The 21,059-nt window shown below is 37.7% G+C and overlaps 1 protein-coding gene across 4 annotated transcripts in view; it reads right to left on the bottom strand.

Moving 5' to 3' along the window:
* Positions 1-2,623: 2,623 nt before the first annotated feature.
* LOC591290 (protein FORGETTER 1) overlaps positions 2,624-21,059 on the bottom strand; it is a 45,120-nt gene continuing 26,684 nt past the window's right edge. For 2 of the 4 annotated variants that reach the window (XM_030981958.1, XM_030981956.1), the window contains exons 18-31: positions 20,063-20,225; positions 19,254-19,444; positions 18,094-18,179; positions 17,343-17,458; positions 16,992-17,072; positions 15,268-15,396; positions 13,936-13,997; positions 12,939-13,037; positions 11,655-11,831; positions 11,014-11,096; positions 10,134-10,217; positions 9,091-9,196; positions 8,106-8,247; positions 2,624-7,138 (exon numbers count right to left, since the gene is read on the bottom strand). In XM_030981958.1, the coding sequence (XP_030837818.1) occupies positions 6,527-7,138; positions 8,106-8,247; positions 9,091-9,196; positions 10,134-10,217; positions 11,014-11,096; positions 11,655-11,831; positions 12,939-13,037; positions 13,936-13,997; positions 15,268-15,396; positions 16,992-17,072; positions 17,343-17,458; positions 18,094-18,179; positions 19,254-19,444; positions 20,063-20,225 (2,131 nt within the window). In that variant the 3' untranslated portion in view covers positions 2,624-6,526. Of the gene's footprint in view, positions 7,139-8,105; positions 8,248-9,090; positions 9,197-10,133; positions 10,218-11,013; positions 11,097-11,654; positions 11,832-11,899; positions 11,959-12,938; positions 13,038-13,935; positions 13,998-15,267; positions 15,397-16,991; positions 17,073-17,342; positions 17,459-18,093; positions 18,180-19,253; positions 19,445-20,062; positions 20,226-21,059 lie in introns of all 4 variants that reach the window. The other 2 variants (XR_004063543.1, XM_030981957.1) reach the window with 2 other exon arrangements.

A 21,059-nucleotide genomic window follows, 5' to 3' on the forward strand; every position in this document is an offset into this window, starting at 1 on the left:
TGTAAGTCATTTGATATTTCTACATAAAACTTGTTAAGAGAGGAACGAATCTAAAAAAGCAAATTGAAGCAGTGTTTGGAACTTACCTTCCTCTTGCTTGCTTCTTCAAACGTCAGACGACAAATGGTTGAAATTGTACGAAACCGTATACTTAAACATATATAACTGCACTTGAGCAGAGGTATAGCCTGTATGTAGACATTAGGGGGAGGGGCACATATCAAAGGGAAGAGGCATCGGTCTTACTATATCGTTATCTCACTATATCAAGCGCATATAGGGAGATACATAATTATGTAATGTGTTGTGCGCTATACAAAAATGGTTTATCATTATAATTGTTATATGAATAAACTGCGAATTAATGGGCCATCGAATTGTTGGAAAGTGTGTGGGATGCAGACCTATCATCCTCTCTATCTTACATTATTCACTCCCTTAATTTAATTCTTTCTCCTTTTTTCGTTTTTCTCTCTCGATCCTATTTTCACCTTTCGATTGTGTGTGGGTTTTTGTTATTTTTGTTATTTTTTGTTATTTTTTTGGTTATTTTTTGTTTGTTTTTTGTTATTTTTTTGTTTGTTATTTGTTTGTTATTTGTTTGTTATTTTGTTATTTTTTTTTATTCTTATTTTTTTTATTTATTTATTTATTTATTTATTTATTTATTTATTTATTTTTTTTTTTTTTTTTTTTTTTTTGGGGGGGGCATATCCACTCCCCTCACCCCCATCCTCTTTGAGGCGTACGCCCTAGGGAAACATGGCGACAGGGTACAGGTGCAATCTCGATATCATTCATTTGCAAACATGAATATCGGGAACAAACGTATCAATTATTGCAATCCGATACCACTCACAGATAAGACCTCTGAATGATATTAGGGGCAGAAAGCACGTGCATACCCCAACAAAAATATCGTCTGCTGGGAACAGGCGCGTACACAGGGATTTTGGATTTGGATTTTTTTTTTGTGTTTAAACCCCCCATAACCCCCCTAAACCCCCCCCCCCCCCCCTTTGGATTTTCCCAAAAACTCCCATGGCTGACCTAAAAAAGCTGACCTTACCCCCCCCCCCCCCAACGGAGCAAAATGTCAATTTTTCAAATTTCGAGACCAAAAAAAAAAAAGTGTCCTCTTACCCCCCCCCCCCCCCCCCCCCCCCAAAAAAAAAAGTTGACTTGGGGTAATTAGCCTTTAATTCGACCCTATGTGTATAGATAGCATTGTTGATTGTTGATTACAATTACATATTTGGCTATCAACAGCACTCGAACATATGTCTATTTTCACTAACCTGAACTTTTTCAATTCGCATGTACGAATGCAACCAAGATTTTCAATAGTGGATTATTTCTTGTCGTGGAAAGGGTGCATGATTTTATGACGCTACAGACTATTTATCTTGGCTAATTTCAGTTCAATTAAATAACTGCTATGTAACATTATCTTATTAATGCATAACTTTGTTTTGTCATTGTGGAACAATTAGTTGTCAATGTATATTTTAAATGCTCTTTTTTGTAATGCATTTTATATGTCAAAGTTAGTCTGTATTAAAGCCGAGATCAAATTGAGTTGAATTATGGAAGTATGCCAATGAAGAGGGCCCTTGAAAAGTTCTCTATTTACAAGCTATGAATCGCACAATTAAAGTGATACACCCCTCCCATTGATTCTGCAACTGCTGATGAGTGGATAATCTAACTTAATGACTTTAAAACATAATAGTTGTAGAATTATTGTGGTGATATGCTGTTATAACTGTAAGAGCTTTGATCGGTTGTAAAGCGTTTTATGAGAAAGAGTTATAGTTATTATCATTCTAATGATTTAGGATGAATTGTCAATTACATCATACTTTTCTCTCTCTCTCTCTCTCTCTATCTCTCACTTCTCCTTCTTCTTCTTCTTCTCTCTATGCTTCAATCCATCTCCTTCAAACTCTTTTCACGCGCGCTCTCTTGCTTTTCATTTCTGCATTTCTTTATCTCAGTCGTGCTCTTTCTTTTTTTCTCTCTCTCTTCTTCACCCCATGTTTCAATCCATCCCACTCTCTCTGGCATGTCATCTCTTCCTACATCTTTCTCTTCCTCCCTCTTCTTATCTACATTCATATACCGGATATTTTGTATCCTTCATCCACCCCGCTCCACTCTCTCGCATTTTATCCGTTTTTCCTTTTCTTTATCACTCTCTCTCTCACCCCCACTGTTAGCTGTCTTGTTCTCTGCAACGCATCAAATTCATTTTAAGTATATCCATTTAATGACCATTTATTTGTTGTCAATAGGAATCGTTATGATCATGCATAAATACGAGGTGAATGTACAGAATCAATCCAATACGCAAGGTGACTGAAATTGTCCTAAAATTGATTGATTTTTGGTGAAAGTCTTTGCGATCTCATGTTCCTCACTTCTAAACCCTCTCTCTCTCTCTTGCTATCCTCCTCTCTTCCTCTTTCTCTCTCTCTTTCTTTCTTTCTATCTTTCCTTCCATATATTCCATTTGTAAAAGTACCCCATACCAAGTTTTCCTCTCATTCAAATTCATCTCACAACACGGTTCACTAATTTTTGTTTACTTAACGAAAGAATAAATATACATGAGATCTTGAGATATATGAAAACATGATTGTTAAGTCTGTATTTAGTAACATCAGTATAAATATACATGTATACAACTGTTCTAAAAGCTACTGAATATTATGTGTAAAACTATCTCTTGGGTTATAATTTCTGTTGTTATATCCTCTGATTTAGATATCTTTTTTTAGCACCGAATGAAAGAGAAACTCACTTGATTGCAGCTTTCACAATTTGGTAATGATTGTGCAGTCAAACCTGCTTTAGTGACCACCTGTCTACAAAGACCACATTCGTTATTTCCCTTGAAAATGGTTTCTCATTGACACATGTACTAAAGGAACCTGAACATAAAGACCACCTGCCTATAAAGATCACTCTTCTTGTCTCCCTTGGGTGGTCTTTTTAGACAGGTTTCACTGTATCTCTAGATGTAACATCATATCACGCATTAAAGCTTTTAACTCGGGTTCTGTTACTGGAATTTCATTTCAGTGAGACTTGGCTTAAAGTAGTTCAAAATACTTGTCAAGTCGTTGATGGCTGTTCAGACCAGCAGAATATAAAGAAAGCAACAAGAACTTCCTGGAAATCACATTTACTGAAAGGCACAACTCACATATAATCTTTCCAAGGCAAGAAGGTTTATATGAATTAACACTTTTTCACTCCCAACCGACGATTCAAGAACGTCAGTTGGGACAACTTTATGTGGTCTGTTAAGAGCCAGATTACTGTTAAAGGGAAATCCTACCTTAACATTAAACTACTCTAAAAGAGAGCAGAAAAATCTGAAAAACATATATGCGATTCACATAGATTTAATGGTCTCATATTTCAAACACTCTTAACTTCTTTCTGCTTTCATACCAATGAAGTTATTACAAGGGCAGGGTTGCCCTTTACCCTTTTTCTAAAGATAATGGATCAAGGCCCTTTTGGCTTCGAAACAGACAATGTATGTTTAAACATTTTGTTGTTTATTGCTCAGCTCCAATATCTATTCGACTCAAACTCTTTGGCACTTATTAATTAATATTAATATTAATTTCAAACATTCAGGTTTAGTTGGATTGATTTTGTGAGAATATATTTTCCATACCAACTAGAACTCGACATCAACTGATTTAGACCAACATGGGATTATGCATAATGCTTGCTATGTATGAAACTTAGATGACAAAAAAAATGTTACAGATATTTGATATATTCCACACACCATTGAAACCATCAAAAAGACTGAAGTGTAAATACATGTATGTCAAATACAAGGCAATGTTATTAAGAGGTTGTACAAGTCCTCCTGCGATAATTGCTCTGCATCAATTTCCTACACTAACCGAATTCTAACCTTCAATCCTGGATTCAACACTATATCTAAGACTAACCCTAAGTCCTAAACCTAAACCTAACTCTAAATCTAAACCTGAACCTAAACCCTTACCTAAAACTCACCCAATTGCAACCGTAACCTTATACCCTTTGACTAAAAAGAGCATGGAGAAATTGTTGCAGGAGCAAATGTAAAAATTTGTCAAATATGTTAAAAATGAAAATGTATGTTTGTTAAATTGGCAACAATTCTAACAAATATTTCAAGCAAATTTTCAGCCATTACCATCTCTTATGTAAATACTATTATTGATTATTTTTTCATCATAATTGTTATAAAAATTGGTAGAAACTTGCACTCGTATAGCTCAATTTTCTCGTTTGAAATAAATGTACACTACAAATTCAAAACAACAAGATACTTGCTTACAATATATTTTATCACCTGACGAAGTGTAGCAGCGGCACACGAAACATCGTGATCTTTTGATTCCTTGTTGACCATACATATGATTGCGAGACAAACGAATGTCACTAGCGATATTATTTTCGATACTATATCCGCAATGAGTAATATATTTAGCACAACAAGATACTTGCTCGAGTATAATTGAAGATTATTTTTGTGTACAAATCTAGATCATATTTTAAAACAAATAATGAATAACATAAATGTTACAGATTCTCAAAGGAAATTCAGAACTACCTGGATGGATTAATATGTAGATTTCAAGGGGATTCCTGTATTTATGAGACAAAAATGTATTTCAATAAGTTTATTTTCAGTTATCTGCAATAAAGCCAATATGCACAGGTTCCCTGCCATTACAAATGCACATGTACAGTTTGTGAACAATTTACTCAATAATTGAATATCTTGAATATCAATTCTGAAGCTACTAAACATACAGTACATGTTTACAACAATATTTTGATAAATTTAGTTGAATACATTACCATATTAAAGTCTTTGGCACTTTCAAAACTTAAAGCCTTGCCCAAATATGACAAGTAAAATGCCTAAATTACCACCAAGGAAATATATAAAAAAAACTTGTTATTTATAACATAATGGCAAGTGGGGGTGACATAGAATAAAATTCTTGTAACACAGCTCCACATTTTCATGTATATACCATAACATTTATATTATTCATTTTCCAGTATATATAATGCCCTATCTGTATGTTAAAGATACGGGTATGTAAAGCATATTATACTGATATCATTTGATTTGGTTGCAGTGGTTTTTACAGGCTGTTTCTTGAATCACAAGTGAACAAGGCTTTAAACATTGAAGCTTACAATGAACATCTACATACCATGTACAAGTAGTTATATTGAGCTGCCAGGAAAGGGTCTATATGCTCCCCAGGGAGTGGAGATTGTGCACAAACTGTGTGCGGGCAAGCACTGAATCCAATGACCGGGGTATTAGTATATCTGTAAGTGCTTAGAGACATTGTATTAAGCGCTATATAAAAGCGAAATATCATATTGTTATATGTTTATTGAGGTCCTTGCTCACAAACACGTATTTTCCGAAGGTATTTTGAGCCAGTTGAGTGAGGCATGTTGCTTAACTATGCTTTAAATAAGCTTATAATGTACATCTACATACCATGTATAAGAAGCTATATTTAGCTACCATGCAAGGGTCTATATGTTTATTGAGGTCCTTGTTCACAAATATGTATGTTTCCCCAAGATATTTTGAGCCAGTATATTGAGACATGTTGCTTAGCTAGGCTTTAAATAAGGTACATTGTAGCTTACAATCTACATACCATGTATAAGAAGTTCCATTGAGCTGCTTGGCAGTTTATTATATAACCGCATAAGAAAGCTCATGACCAATGTACCATGGAAAAGTAGCTCGATTGAGCTGTTAGGCAAGTGTCTATAAGTTTATTGAGGTCCTTATTCATGGTTCCACGAGGCAACTCTTTGGAGCATATCGGACAGACGACCTTCTACTCGACCTTTTTCTTGACCTTACCCTCCCCTGCTTTCTGAAACCATAATGAAGCTTATGACCAATGTACCATGGAAAAGTAGCTCTATTGAGCTGCAAGGCAAGTGTCTATATCTTTATTGAGGTCCTTATTCATGGTTCCACGAGGCAACTCTTTGGCGCATATCGGACAGACAACCTTTTTCTCGACCTTGCTCTCGACCTTACTCTCCCCTGCTTTTTGAAACCATAAGAAAGCTTATGACCTATGTACCATGGAAAAGTAGCTCTATTGAGCTGCAAGGCAAATGTCTATGTGTTTATTGAGGTCCTTATTCATGGTTCCACGAGGCAACTCTTTGGCGCATATCGGACAGACAACCTTTTTCTCGACCTTGCTCTCGACCTTACTCTCCCCTGCTTTTTGAAACCATAAGGAAGCTTATGACCTATGTACCATGGAAAAGTAGCTCTATTGAGCTGCAAGGCAAATGTCTATGTGTTTATTGAGGTCCTTATTCATGGTTCCAAGAGGCAGCTCTTTGGCGCATATCGGACAACCTTTTTCTCGACCTTCTTCTCGACCTTACTCTCCCCTGCTTTTTGAAACCATAAGGAAGCTTATGACCAATGTACCATGGAAAAGTAGCTCTATTGAGCTGCAAGGCAAGTGTCTATGTGTTTATTGAGGTCCTTATTCATGGTTCCAAGAGGCAGCTCTTTGGCGCATATCGGACAGACTACCTTTTTCTCGACCTTTTTCTCGACCTTACTCTCCCCTGCTTTCTGGAACGAGTTCAAGATGGACGGTTGTCTCTTGCACTTCTTCACAGGAGGCGAAGTGATGAGGCTGCTCCCCGGTGTCAACACGCTACCATTCTTAATGTCCTGCAAGGGTTTCTTGCCAGAGGGAGCAGCGAATTCCTTTGGTCCAGGGTCTCCCTGGGTGGATTCACTGCTGCTTGCATCTGAAACAGCATCGACATGCTTCCTCTTCTTACCGCTATTGTCTCTTTGACCATCATCATCTATAATGACTTCTATTGTTTTGGGGTTTGTTCCCTTTGTAACAGCAGGTTGTTCTTTGACCTTGAAATAGCTGGTGAGTGTGGGGGCAGGGGTCATGGCCTTGGAGACAAACTTGGGCTGGACGGGAGACTCATCCTCTGTGACTATGACCTTTGACACTGAGCTGAGGTCGGGAGCCGAGGATGCTTGGTGGTTGGATGGAGATGAGACAGCTGATGGACCAATTCCTAATTTCTAAAAAAATCAGAAAAAAATCAGGAAAATGATACAGATTAACATGATCATACACGATGAGTTCCCTTACCTCTCTCTCCATCTGTGTAGATGCTGCACGTAGTGCTTTTATGTGCCCCTCCCCCTAATGAAATGGGGGGGGGGGGGAGAAAGAAAGAGGGGGTAGAAGAGAAAGAGGAAGGGGGCAGCATGAACAAAGTGTGATAAAATGCACTCTCAATCCTTCCCTCACTCTATGAAGTTGTTCTCTTGCATTTCATCCACCTAATATTTCAAGTGCCGCCCCCCCCCCCCCACCCCAAGTGCAAGGCTAGACCCATGCTGTGCCACTGTTTTGAACAATAAAAGGAATGGAGATCTATTTTTTAATGATAAACAAAAACAAGGCAATTTTTTTTAAGAGCAAAATAACCTACTGAGAAGTGTAAGATATCATACACATGCACACACACACAATCAAAATGACATGCACTTGGCACACTGTCATTTCAAATAACCACAAGAGAACAGTGGAAAAAGCATGTCAGGATAACAGAAATCATCTTGCAACTTGCAACTTAATAATTATATTTGCTTATATAGCGCGAAACACTTTCTTTATCAGAAGTCTCTATAAAGCGCTCTACAATAATGCATACATGCCAACATTTGAAAATCAGAAATCTGTACAAATTATGCTATTTTCAAAAAAAAGAGGAACAATCCTAACTCTCCTATTCAATACTACAGAAAATTTGTACAGGAAGAGGAACACCTGCATTAAAATGATAATTATCTTCTCCCAAAAAGAGGAATGTTCCTCTTTAATCTGAACAGTTGGCATGTACGATAATGCAGCATAATTACCCTGGCTTTAGCAGTGCAGCTGCCATGCACGAGTCTGCGTTTCAAGGAATAAATTCCTACCAGGTCCCCATTTACTTCACCTGGGTGGAGTGTGGTAAACGTAGATCAATGGCTTACTTACGTTTTGAACTTTTTCTAGCACCCTCTTTTCTTTGAGATCCTCTTCAGCTACGGGAATGAGAATGCTGGGGTACCTCACGCCAATCACTCTCTTCCCGTTACTCAGCTGGACCCGAACTACTCGCATGCTACTCTCCGTCTTACTGTAAATGTGGAACATGGATTGAACATGTCATGAAGGTTAATCTTGAGTTCTGCTGCTGACTGAATATAAAAAACTTAGAATGAATGTTCAACACTACAAATGAACTCGTATTTCGGTAGATATGCAGTATGCACATTCACCTACACACACATGTGACTTGTGCCTTTTTTTACTTAACTTGATTTGAAGCACATTCTGATTAGACTTTGCTGGTCTAAACAACCAAGGTTCTGTATCACATTAACAATATGTAAGTTTGTAGCCTAAAATTTTAATGTTCATTCTGTAGTAACTGATCTAAATAAATTTATGTAGAATATGATAATTCATGGATCTAGTATCGAATTCCTATTTTTTTCTTCATGTGTGCAAACTAGGGACACCCATCATTAATCTTGACCTTTGAGGAGCCATGGTTCAGTGGTAGAGCAGTGGTCTCATAAACGAGAGGTCACAGGTTCCAAACCAAGTCGATGCACTAGTGCCCTTTGGAGAGGCAGTAATACTATTTAAACTATTGAACATGTTAAATAATTATACTAAGTTAGTCTAAAGTCTAAGTTATACTAAATCACTCATTACCAAGTCCCTCGGTGCTGACTTACAGCCGTCGGTCGCTTGGTTGCTCACATACAAGCGTACACATATTTTCTTTAACAGCAGTCAGGTAAAACAAACGAATAAAAAAATACTAACCTAGAATGGATAATAATAATAATAATAGTAATATGTCTTGTTTACCCAAGGTAGCCTCATCTGTGTTAATACTGTTCTCCCTGAGGGCCCTGCAATCATAGTATTACCCCTGCTTGGAACAAGTCCTACATACATGTACACATACCTGAGTTGAAGTCTTCCCGCGTGGTGTTGGAGCGTACATTCTAATGAGGTCATGAGGGTCAGGGTGCCTCCGCATATCAGATCCAACTGATACAGACGAGCACCAACTAAAAGAATGACAGAAGAGGAGAACGAATGAATGAAAAACAAATGGAGATGTAAACAAATTGATGAAGAAGGGAATACATGTAACTAATACAGACTAGCACCAATTGAAAGAATTCAATTCAATTATGTTCAAGTTTATTTTATATTTCCATATTTGGTTAAAAATAAAGAAATACAATCAATGTGTGTATATGTGAATGTATTACAAAGATTATTAAAAATATGTACTACTCATAATGTGGTGAGAATAAAAAAGGCCAACGAGTCTACCAAGGTAATTCCCAGATAAAATAAAATTACACAAAATGTTTATATATTTTTCTTATCACAAGGGAAAATATAAGGAAATTACACAATGACAGTATGACAGAATGACAGCAGAGGAGAATGAATGAAGGAGAGATAAGGAAGATGAAAAACAAATGGATATGTACACACATTGATGAGGAAAAGAGAATAACTAATACAGGCAAGCTCCAACTCAGGACAGAAGACACTGAAAGAAGGAGAGTTAACCCATTGCCTAAGGGTACTGGTTGGCTCCTGTATTAAAGCCCACAGGAATTAGAGAACTTGGTTGTCTATCGGTTAAAGGAAGATGGGAATATACATGGATATATACATATTCATATATTGATGAGGAAAAGAGAGTAAGAAAATATACTGAAAAAATGAAAAAAGACAAATCGTCCTTGTTTTCACGAAGTGACGGTAGTGAGGAAAATCATAACGCAAAGTGAATGCAATTTTTTTTCACTACCGTCACTTCGTGAAAACAGCGACGAAATGAAGCCAGGAAGATAAGAGAAATGAGACATTGAAACAAGAATTTCAAGTCAAAATTCAAACACTTGAAAGTTCAGTTATGATAATTTTTAAAAATCTGTCATAAATGACATCATCTAAAGAGCTGAAAAACTGACGGGAGGAACTAACCTCGACAGATCGATGCATTTTTACATCTCGGTCCATGAATACAATGATCCTTTGACCTTTCGTAGTAGTCTTTCCATGGTACTTCTGCAAAAGGGAAGAAAACATTGACATTCAAAGAATACTGGAAAGTTGGCAACAGGTTATGTCGCAACAATCACTTACATCTAAATCTATGATAGGGACTGTAATAATATGGTGTGTACAACACACATGTATTGTAAGAGTTGTATGAGAAATACATGTAGATTTCCATATGGAAATACAATTGTGACCTTCACAAACACCATACATGACATTAAAGCCTATCTGCACTAGTTTGGCCAGGAAAAGATTAGACCTCCCTGCATGGTCACTGACAGATGGTTATCTCGTCAAATCAGCTCTCGATTAACATAAGAAAAGGAGGACCATGTGGGGGACCAATGGTCACCGATTGGGCATTGTTTGCTATATAGAGGGCGCAAGTAGCTATAAATAGTGCTGGGGGGCTTAAAGATAAGTTGAGTTCTGGTCATGCGATTGCACAGTGAAAGAAACAGTGTGGAATCGATGAGAAAAGGTTGATCATCTAGCATAGTATTGGTGTTTACTGCAAGGTTCTGGGATCATCAAAATGATAATAAATTTGACCCAGTCTTGGTAAAGTTACAAGCACTGTACACAGAAAGATGTATATTTAGAATATTAAGACATTTGAAGAGCCATGCTTTACAGGGAAAAATTTAATCTGATGTTCTCCCTCACTTGCATAATAACAATGATAACGCCCACAAATTATTTTTCACCTCTTCCCAGAAGTCAACCTTCTCTTTAAATCAATTTGTGTGGAATAAGTGATATACTCGAATTTCACTAACAAGGTAAAGATGGATGAACTTACCAGCATCCTCTCGGCATACTGGCTGGTACCTCAACAACAGTTCTGAAAAATCCTCATCAAACCCTGACACACCGGTATTGGGTCTACCAATGAAAGCAATAATCAGAGAAAGATATTAATGGAGTTGACAAGCAAAAGACCCCATATAGAGGTGTCGTGGTCGTGTTGATACGTCACCGGACTGTGGATCACAAGGTCTGCGGTTCAAGTCCAGCCGCTAAAGATTCTCCTGTACATTAGGAATACTCAACAGAACGGGAATCTTCAATCAGACAGCCTGAAAAAGCCAGTAGAAACTGGTGAAACGTCCTGGAGAAACAAGTTGAACTATACTTCATGTAACTGATTTATATACGGTAACTTTATATAAATTTCTACCATATTGTATGAATCATAACCTTCATAAAACTATGGTACTCAACAATATTTCTTTTAATGATCAGAATCAGTTTTTATCAAGTAATTGTATTATTAATAATAATAATAATAATATTCCGCTTTTATAAAGCGCCCAATACATCGATACAACGAAGTGCCTAAGCGCTTTACAGATATATTATTACCCCCGTCATCGGATTCAGGCTTACCCGCACACAGTGTATGCACACTTTCCACTCCCCGGGGAGCATTCAGGACCTTACCTACAAATCTTGTAGAAGTGGGTAGAGTTCTGTTTCTTTGTGGCCAGCAGGTACATGTATCCGCCAAACTGTTCCCTCTTGGAGCGATAGAAACCATCGTGCTTGCCCTGGAAGTTATCTGCTCTCTTGATGGCTCCCTCCCAGCTCATTCCACGATCCACCTCCAAGGAAACGTGACTAGGTTTAAATGAGAACGAGACAAAAGAGAAGGGCTATAAGTAGTGCAGGGGTTGGATAGATTTTATCTGCTCTCTCGATGGCTCCCTCCCAGCTCATTCCACGATCCACCTCCAAGGAAACGTGACTGTTTAAATGAGAATAATAATAATGATAATAATACATCTCGGACGTCTCTAAGCACTTTACAGATATACTATTACCCTGGTCATTGGGTTCAGTGCTTGCCCGCACACACTGTGTGCACAATCTCCACTCCCTGGGGAGCATTGCAGCCAGGCGTTACTTGAGGCTCAAAAACTGTTTGACCAACGGCAATGGTCGCATCCTACCGGGTACCCATTTTCACACCTGGGTGGAGAGTAGCAAGTGTAGGTTAATATCTTGCCAAAGGATATTAGTGCCGTGTCTGGATTTGAACCCTCAACCTTCGCATCTCCAGTCAAGCGCCTTAAACCACTTGGCCACGACACTCCTATGAGTGAGAAGTGAGAAGGGCTATAAATAGTGCAGGGGGATAGATTGGTTTAATGGTAGTGGGAATTTGGCTTAAAGCAGTGGTTCTGAACTTCCTAGAGAAAAAAAAATGTGTGGTTGGTTCCTATCACATTAGTGACAGATAAAAATTACATTCAGAATGACAGATGATGATTTTACTCTAGCTGGGCTGGACAGATATATTTTGGAACTTATGACACTTAAAATCATTACCAACTACAGAAATCATACATTATCTTTAACGGTGATGATATATCTTAATTCATGTGGAATTTTCAAAAAAAAAGACTTGATGATTTGGTACTTTGGTAATATCTCCCTTTTTTGTATCTTAACAAAACCTGGGCCCTATTGAGTAGAACTTACTCCTAATGGGAACTTAGCCATCCATATTAACTTCCATGATGACGATACTCAACAGCAAATCAAATCAATGTTACCATGGAAGTTCCTGTTAATGGCAAAAATACCATCAATGCTTTAGAAATTTTATGTATCAGACGTTTTCAAATTTCCATGACTTTTCCACGTTTTCCAGGACCACGAGAGCATACGATATCTAGGAATAAAATAAAAGCCATGGGGATGAACATCAGATGAAATGCATACCTAACGGGAGTGCTTGTTTTGGCATCTGTAAACATCACACGAGGGCTCCCTACCATCTCAATGCTCGATGCCATGATGTCGACCAGTCCCTCGTTATATCTACAATGCAAATATTGTTTATTCATTTGAATATGGTAATGTTAATTTTGATCTTACTCATTTACTTTCACCATAAAAAAGTGAATATTTCATTTCACCAGCATTGTCAAAACTATACAATTACATAAATAGAAGAAGAAAAAAATAATCTGTTGTAAGCACAAAGATTTTTTTATACAAATGGTATCATGGCGTCTACATTCGAAACACTAATGTTTGTCATGCACTTCGCTAGACATTCTATGTTTTCCTAAGTTCTCTTGCTACTACATACTTTTTCTTCTTCTTTTCATTCATCTTACCTTTCATCTTCTCATCATCAATCCTTAACCCACTGAATACTGACTTCCCAGAAGATCTACTGCAGAAGCCTATCATTTCCCAGGCAATAGATTGCTATATAACATGTACTACATGTACTTCACATATGTAGAATTGCTAGCTTGCTAGGTGCCTCGACTGTTCCAGACATTGTCAATCTAGGCTTTCCATCTACTTCTATCTTTTTATGATGTTCTTTGTTATGTGATGTTACTTCTTCTGTTTACCAGTCAGCCCCATGAACTTATCCATGTATTTAACGCCATGCATCCCTTTGCTTCTCTTTACCTCAATATTTCCTCTCAGTATCCTATTTTCTGTGCTTTCTCTTCTCATAATATACCCAACAAACTGAAGTTGCTTTTTCCTTATGATGTTAAGGAGGGATCTATCGACACATGCCTTATTTAAAACTTCTTTGTTTGATATCCTTTGGGTCCAAGGTATCCTAAGTGAATTTAGAATATATTGTTGACTTTAACTTCATCAAATTAAACAATGGATATTTGCTGATTGTAAAAGTGAAACAAGAGTTTAACGAAACATATAAAAAGCAGCTGTCTAATTAACAACTCACTTCCCTTCCTTTCGTGCTGCTGCAATGGCTGCTTGGAGAGACCCAAAGAAATAGGTGAAGATCTAGAAATCAATGGGAAAAACAAATATAAGTATGTCTCTTTATAATTGAACAGAGTACCTAGGGGATGTTTCATAAAGCTGTGTGTAAAGTTACGAATGACTTTACAAATGATTTGAATATGAAGAGCCAAATGAGCCCAAAGTTTTTCCATACATTTTAAAATAAGTGTGACTGTATTTCCCATGATCTCAATTAAATTGTAGCCAAAAATACATTTTGCATTAAAATATTTTGTTAATAATGACAAGGTTAATCTACATCTGCATATTTCAACTTCAGCTTATGCAATTAAGAGGATTTGAGAATCCCATTTAGCTCTTCATATTCAAGTCATTCGTAAAATTCATGCGTAACTTTGCGCACAGTTTCATGAAACCGAGAACCTGATAGGATTTGAATGTTATTTTTGTTTGACTACCATGTGCTTGACTTGCTGGATGGCTCTCTAGAGAAGTGGAGATGGTGCACACTGTGTTCGACGATGATGATGATCAATGATTGTTTTACCTCACTGCTAGGAAAGTATTTATATTTATACAATCAGAGCACCGACAGCTTTAAGTCCTCTCCGAGAGATTTGGTAATGAGGATTAAAGCCTTACCAGAGGACACAAGCGTATTGTCCTTTGGCAAGACATTAATCTACATTTGCCATACTCCACCCAGGTGAGGTAAATGGGTACTTGGTAGGAAGAAATTCCTTGAATGCTTGAGCACCTTTTCATGGTAGCTCGGTTAAAGCCGGGATAATGGTATGATTGCAGAGCCCTCAGGGAGAACATAATGATACTGATGAGGCTACCCTGCATAAACAAGACATATTATTATTATTGATTTGGTTTTGAACCTGGGATTGCTCGGTTACGAGACCACTGCTCTTCCGCTGAGCCGTCTCGCCTCCCGTCTCCAGAACAGCAACTGATTCCAAAGTCTGAAGTAGTTATAATTAGAGGTAAAGCCCAGTAACAGACTCATGGTATTAAGCTCTACACCAATGCAAATTTCATTATCAGGTATTATATTTTCATTAATTCAACTATTACAGGGAAAGTCCACCCATATATTACCTTGGTTTTTGATAAAGCATAAATATGTGAGAAACAAATTAGCGAAAGGTTGAGCAATATCTGATTAAAAATAGGAAAAGTTATGAATTTTTGAAGTGGTCATATGATCAGTGAAACACAAACACATAATTACACTTTAAAGGAAGGAGGTGGAGACTACATTTGAGGGGTTGGAGTTCCTGGTCCCGGTCCCTGGTCTTACCATGTTCTGTCTTGCCACGGTCAGTCCTAGGATCCGATTGAGAAACTTGCCCACGCCACTCTGATCCTTATCCTGGATAACAAGACTGGTGTCAATCAAACTGGCAACGCCCATCTGGACTAGGCAATCCTGGAAGATAAGAACCAAAAAGATGTGGGGAATGATGCAGGGAATGTCTGGTGAATACAACAAATCGTTGGCCGGGTGGCGGAAGGGCGTTAGCGCGCAAGTGACTCAATTTATTATCGCATTTAAAGATTTGTTTTATATTTAAACTGCTTTCCGTCTCGAAAATTGGTTTGAAACATAAAAGACTAATAGAAATGTTGTAGTAGAACACGGCCACAATTTTTTTCTCGGAAATATGTCAGTTTTATAAAAGTTTGAGGCGATTTAGTGCCAACGCCCCTCTGCTTAAAGTTTCATTATTAAACTGAAATTCGAGCCAACGCCCTTCTGCCAGCCAGGCGACGAAAAACAGTCAGGCTTCTAGGCAAGACAAAGTTTACCCTTGGTGCAAAATTGGTAATGGGAATATATGATCTTCTTGTTCAATACCTTTATCAGTTCATGATATTCTCTCGGTCTTCTTACAATCATCCCTACTTCTCTGTTCTTCACCTCACATCAACTTTCTCTCTATATCCTTCCCCTTCTGCTGACTCATTCCCTTCTCTCCCCACCTCGATCAACTGTCCCTTCTTCCTCCATTCAACCTCTTTCTTAGTGCTCATGCTATGGGTAATTTTGCTTTTTAACGTCTAAGATGTCAACGTCTATGTATATTCATCACTTACGTATTCCGAAAATGATGATTTTGGTTGTTCATATATGAATTTTTATTGCTTGTAAAGAATCCCATGTAAATTTTTGATGTATTTTTCTAGTACAAATTAAATTGAATTGAAATGAATTGAATTAAATTGAAATGAAATTGATAGAAATGTTATCATGCAGCATCCCAGGGCCAGGGGTGATTTGTGAGGATCTTTAAGAGCAAAGTTACAATTTGAAAACATGCAGTGACATCAGGTGAAGTATCCGAGACACTTTTCATGGTGGAGATACTGTATTGGAGGTAGGTACAGTTTTCAGGGTTACACCATGTAATTCTTTCAAGATAAGAGCCCTGAAAAGGGCTGGTGAGCACCACAAAAAACGCTCTTGGCCCAATCTCTCTGCCAGTGTGTTAGTTTGATATTTCAAGATGCATTCCTCATCTGCTATAGCTGCCCTTGGATTTCCACAGGTTTCAATAGTTTATTATACTCGTCAGTGCACTTGTCAGGGAGAATTTGAAGTTCATAAAATCAGAGTTTTACATTTATTCTAAAGGTAATAAAATTATTTTTGTTAATATACCCCCCCCCCCCCCCTCAATGCAACCTTCTTGTTATCATCAATATCTTAAGTGATCTTTTGATAACAAATATGTTGGTGAAATCCCCAATGTCTGGTGTAAGCAACAGGGTGCAATGGTGAAAAACATTCATGCAACATTGACTAAATTTAGCCCTTCCAGCTGGGCTCTCAATATCAACATGTATGGTAGAATAGATTATTGACAGTCACTATCCTGAGGTGTTTTACTCTGTATAGAAGGTGTAATATGCAGTTGTTCTTTCATTTCAAAATTGGCCCCTATTTGCAGGGGGAAAAAAGGAGAGAAAAATGCAGAAAACAAAACACAAGAAATTAACAAAGAACTGGTAACCTGAACCTACCCTCATATGATCATTGAAGGAAGAAAACTCCACCAATCCTTTGGTCATGAGATTTAATGGTACGCCTCCCACCAGCTCTCTCTGTCAAGGAAACATAACATGAGATTTTAATTAGGAGATTGAGCATGCCATCTTTATTTACTGGGTGGAAGCCAAAACATTTCTTTACAAATGAAAATTTGCTCACTAATAAGTGAATGGTATGATTCCAATTGCATATCAGCTTAAAGAGGATTAATTTATGTTTATTTTGATATATGAAAGAAAAGGTTAAACTAAATATTCACGTTAACATCTTGATCATTAACAGTGTACACTTTTTGTTGTTGTTGCTGAGTGTAGTTTATTTACCTTGCTGATTGCCTGATACATTGTGCGGAGTGCTGAACGACCGTAAGGCGTGTCAAAGTTGAACTGGGTCAGGTCAGCCCCAGTAGCTGCACGTCTGTCTCCCTGGGTCAGAGCACCTAGAAAAAAAAGGGGTAAAAATAATGATAAAAAGAAATGCATGATATTCATAATCACTTGTACAGCACTGATCACATTATGATTATAATGCTTCCAAACAGGTTTTTGATGTCGTTACCCTACAGTAGCTTCAGCTCTAGAAGCTTCTTTCATCGCACAGCGCATTTTGAAGAATCAATCCTGCCGGCGATTAAACACCAGGGGGGTGTTTCACAAAGATCCTAAGTCAAACGTAACTCTTAGTTGGAATTGAACATTATGGAGAGCCATTTGGAGCCTTAAAATACAATATATTCAAAAGCAATAATTCAAGTATTTTAGAATTTTCATAAATTCCACATCAAGAACATGAAATCTCCTTGATAATAGAAAATATGAATGATCTGAATCAACATCTTATGCCTTTTAAAATAACTTGTACAAAATATTTTCAAAGATGCTAACAGCTCTCGATAATTGTTAAGTCCAACTTAGAGTTAAGTTCGACTTAAAATCTTTGTGAAACACTCCCCTGGGTGGAAGGAGAGAGAACTGACATCTCCAGAGTTTTGAACCCTCTACCTTTTCATTGAGAGTCAAGTAGTTAACAACCAAACCATACCACTTCCATACAATATCATTGAAAAACATTTACCTAAGGATTGTAGCCTTCTGGCGACAGCTGATGCGAATCTCCTCTCTCCTCCAAGGTTAGTTGTTAAGAGCTTGTACAACGGTCCACTACAATAGATTGAAATAAAAAGAAGGAAAAACATGAGGAAAGCTTACTTTACCTCTTTTCATTCACAGCAATAGTGCAGTGGAGATACATTGTGTATCTTCATGATAATTCTAAAATGAAATCTGTCAAGCACCTTTTCTGACATTAGTGTTAAAGGAATGTCCTGCCTAAGTATGGAAATGTTTAAAATGTTTGCAACTTTGTTTGGTCTAATAACCCAAAAAGGGGGAATACGTGTGCATTGTAAATTTCTACCAGAGGGGGAATTTCTTTAGTCTTGACTTGCCCTTGAATTGTGTCGTCTTTTGAAAAGTAAGAACTTGATCTTGACATGAATCAAGCTAAGTAAAATCTGAACATAATTAAGATAATGCAATTGACTTCAAATTGATTACTTGAAAGTCTATACAATTGTGTTCTTATTGGATCCATCACAGATCGATAAAACTTCAGTTGTCTAAAGCTTGTACAGTGGCCGACTACAACTAACAAATAATACTAAGAACTGAAAAGGGCGGAGTACAGGTACATTTAACATGTTGTCCAATGAAAGATGTTCAAAGACAGATTTAACAAAGAAAGAAAGGGTAAAGACTGGATACATAACGATTGAAATTCTATACATTGTTTAGATCAGGGCCATGTTTAAAAACAGCTATTTATCAATAAATAAGTTACAATAACTGTTATAAGCTACTGAAAATGATGCATTTGAATGGCTGAGAGCATATTCGTTATAGGAATGTGACACTTGTTGTTGATAACAAGATTCATGAAACGGGCGCCCAGGTCCAATGGTCAGGTGAAGCATCAGAGATTCTTGTGCGGTGTGGTTATTCAGCCGTTATTAATAATAAATATAATATAGAATATTTAGGAGCGCTAAAAACACCATAGTACCATAGCGCTTTTATACAAATATATGAAAAGAGGACAAAAATATACAGTCTTACAGGAAGTAGATCACATGAATCACTGGGGAAAAAGGTGAGTTTTGAGGGATCTTTTGAAGGTGGCAAGACAGGTAATTTTCCTTGTGGAAAGAGGGATGCTGTTCCAAGTCCCTTCCATACCTGCTTTCGTTTGAGCGATGCGATCTTCCCATTTGCTGGACCGCCTTGTCAGCTGACCAGGGTAGCTCTATGGTCAGGTGGACCCTTCTCCTCTGGTTTGGTACCCTGGTGTCCGCGTGCAGGGAGATACCGGTGCTCGCTGCATCCGAGATGATGGCTACTAGCTTGTGGCCGTTCATGAAGTGATTCCTCTATAAAAAGATGATCATGTCGAAAGACGTAACTCTATATTTTGCCAAAATGAGTATTTGATATTAAAATGTTCAGAAAAATGTGGGCTTTCCAGGAAACACAAAGACTGAACTCCACCCAACACCCCATTGAAGTCAATGGCTAGTGAAACATAGACTAAACTCCTCAAGGCCCAAGTGCTCAGTGTCACATACATGTAAACCACTTTTTCTCAAAAATACAGATATATTATTACCCCGGTCATCGGATTCAGGCTTACCCGCACACAATGTATGCATATTTTCCACTCCCTGGGGCGCAGTTCGGCCAGGCACCATTTTAAAGATGCTCACAATGCTGAGCAAACTAAATTTACTTGATAAACCCTCACTATGAACATTATACTGACAAAGAAAGCAGACAAAATATACAGTTCCTCAGGTACACAAAGGAACATCACTTCACAGCCATTACCGGTATGTAAAAATGTGTAGAACAGGTGTCACATGCATATTCACCTTTTTACATAATAGCAGTGAAGGGATGTTCCTTTGTCTACCTAAGGAACTGTATATTTTGTACGCTTTCTTTGTCAGTCATGTTCATAGTGCCTATAGTCTGTTGACCCTCAACCTTACCTCTTGAACGTTGAGACTGTCCACGTCTCCCGCTTCACCCGACCTCAGAACATACTGGACAGCGGATCCCCCTGGGTCAACTCTGACCACTCGACCTTTCCTGCCGGTCATCTCAGCAACACAGCTTGGACCACCAAGCTGGTCTATAATGTCATCAAGAGGACTGCAATAGAATACATAAATGTGGATCCAGTTAGGCCTTGTTTGACACTTTGCCTACTGGAACAGGGTGTCTACTGTATTAAGCCTATGGGAAGGAATTATTTCAGTAGTCAAGGGGGTATCAGAGACAGGGAGCTACATTTACATTGCACAAACCCACTTGCCTGATATGCCAGGGCAACCAAACTTGACAGATGGGCAACTAAATGCATGAATATAAGAGCCCAATGGGGGCAATGGGGCAAGTTGACTATGAATCTAAAGGCACAACATTCCTTTGAATGGAAGAAAAACAAATACTATGTTTGTGCAGATGGGTAACTAAATGCATACATGCAAGCACCTGATGGGGCCAACAGGGCAAGTTGACTATGAAATTGAAGGTACAACATACCTTTATATGGAGAAAAAAAATCATAAACCTACAGAATGTCTGTTAATCGATACTGATCTAATCTTTGAAAACCAAGAGACAACTTTAGTTCGTTAAAGGAAATCCCTCTGATGATAAAGATAGAACAAGTGAATTTGATGCAATATCATGATTTCGTTGTCTATTTAGACAATTAGAAACAAATTGTTTGGCAGCACCCAGTCCTGGAGTCTACTGATGCATTTAAGGCCAAACTTCAACCCCTAAATCCAAATAAATTACTGTAATTATGTACAAAATTAAGAAGACAATTAATTCATAAAATGAAAATAAGGAAGTGATCTCAAAATGATATTGCACGTTCAATTACACGTAGATATAGAACAGAACACTTCAAATGACTTGAGCACAGTACATCAATATACAACTTGATGTCGAAGGACCAATATTTTTTGAAGTTTT

This window comes from Strongylocentrotus purpuratus, unplaced genomic scaffold (genome assembly GCF_000002235.5).
Source record: "Strongylocentrotus purpuratus isolate Spur 01 unplaced genomic scaffold, Spur_5.0 spur5_scaffold_12, whole genome shotgun sequence".
NCBI lineage: Eukaryota > Metazoa > Echinodermata > Echinoidea > Camarodonta > Strongylocentrotidae > Strongylocentrotus > Strongylocentrotus purpuratus.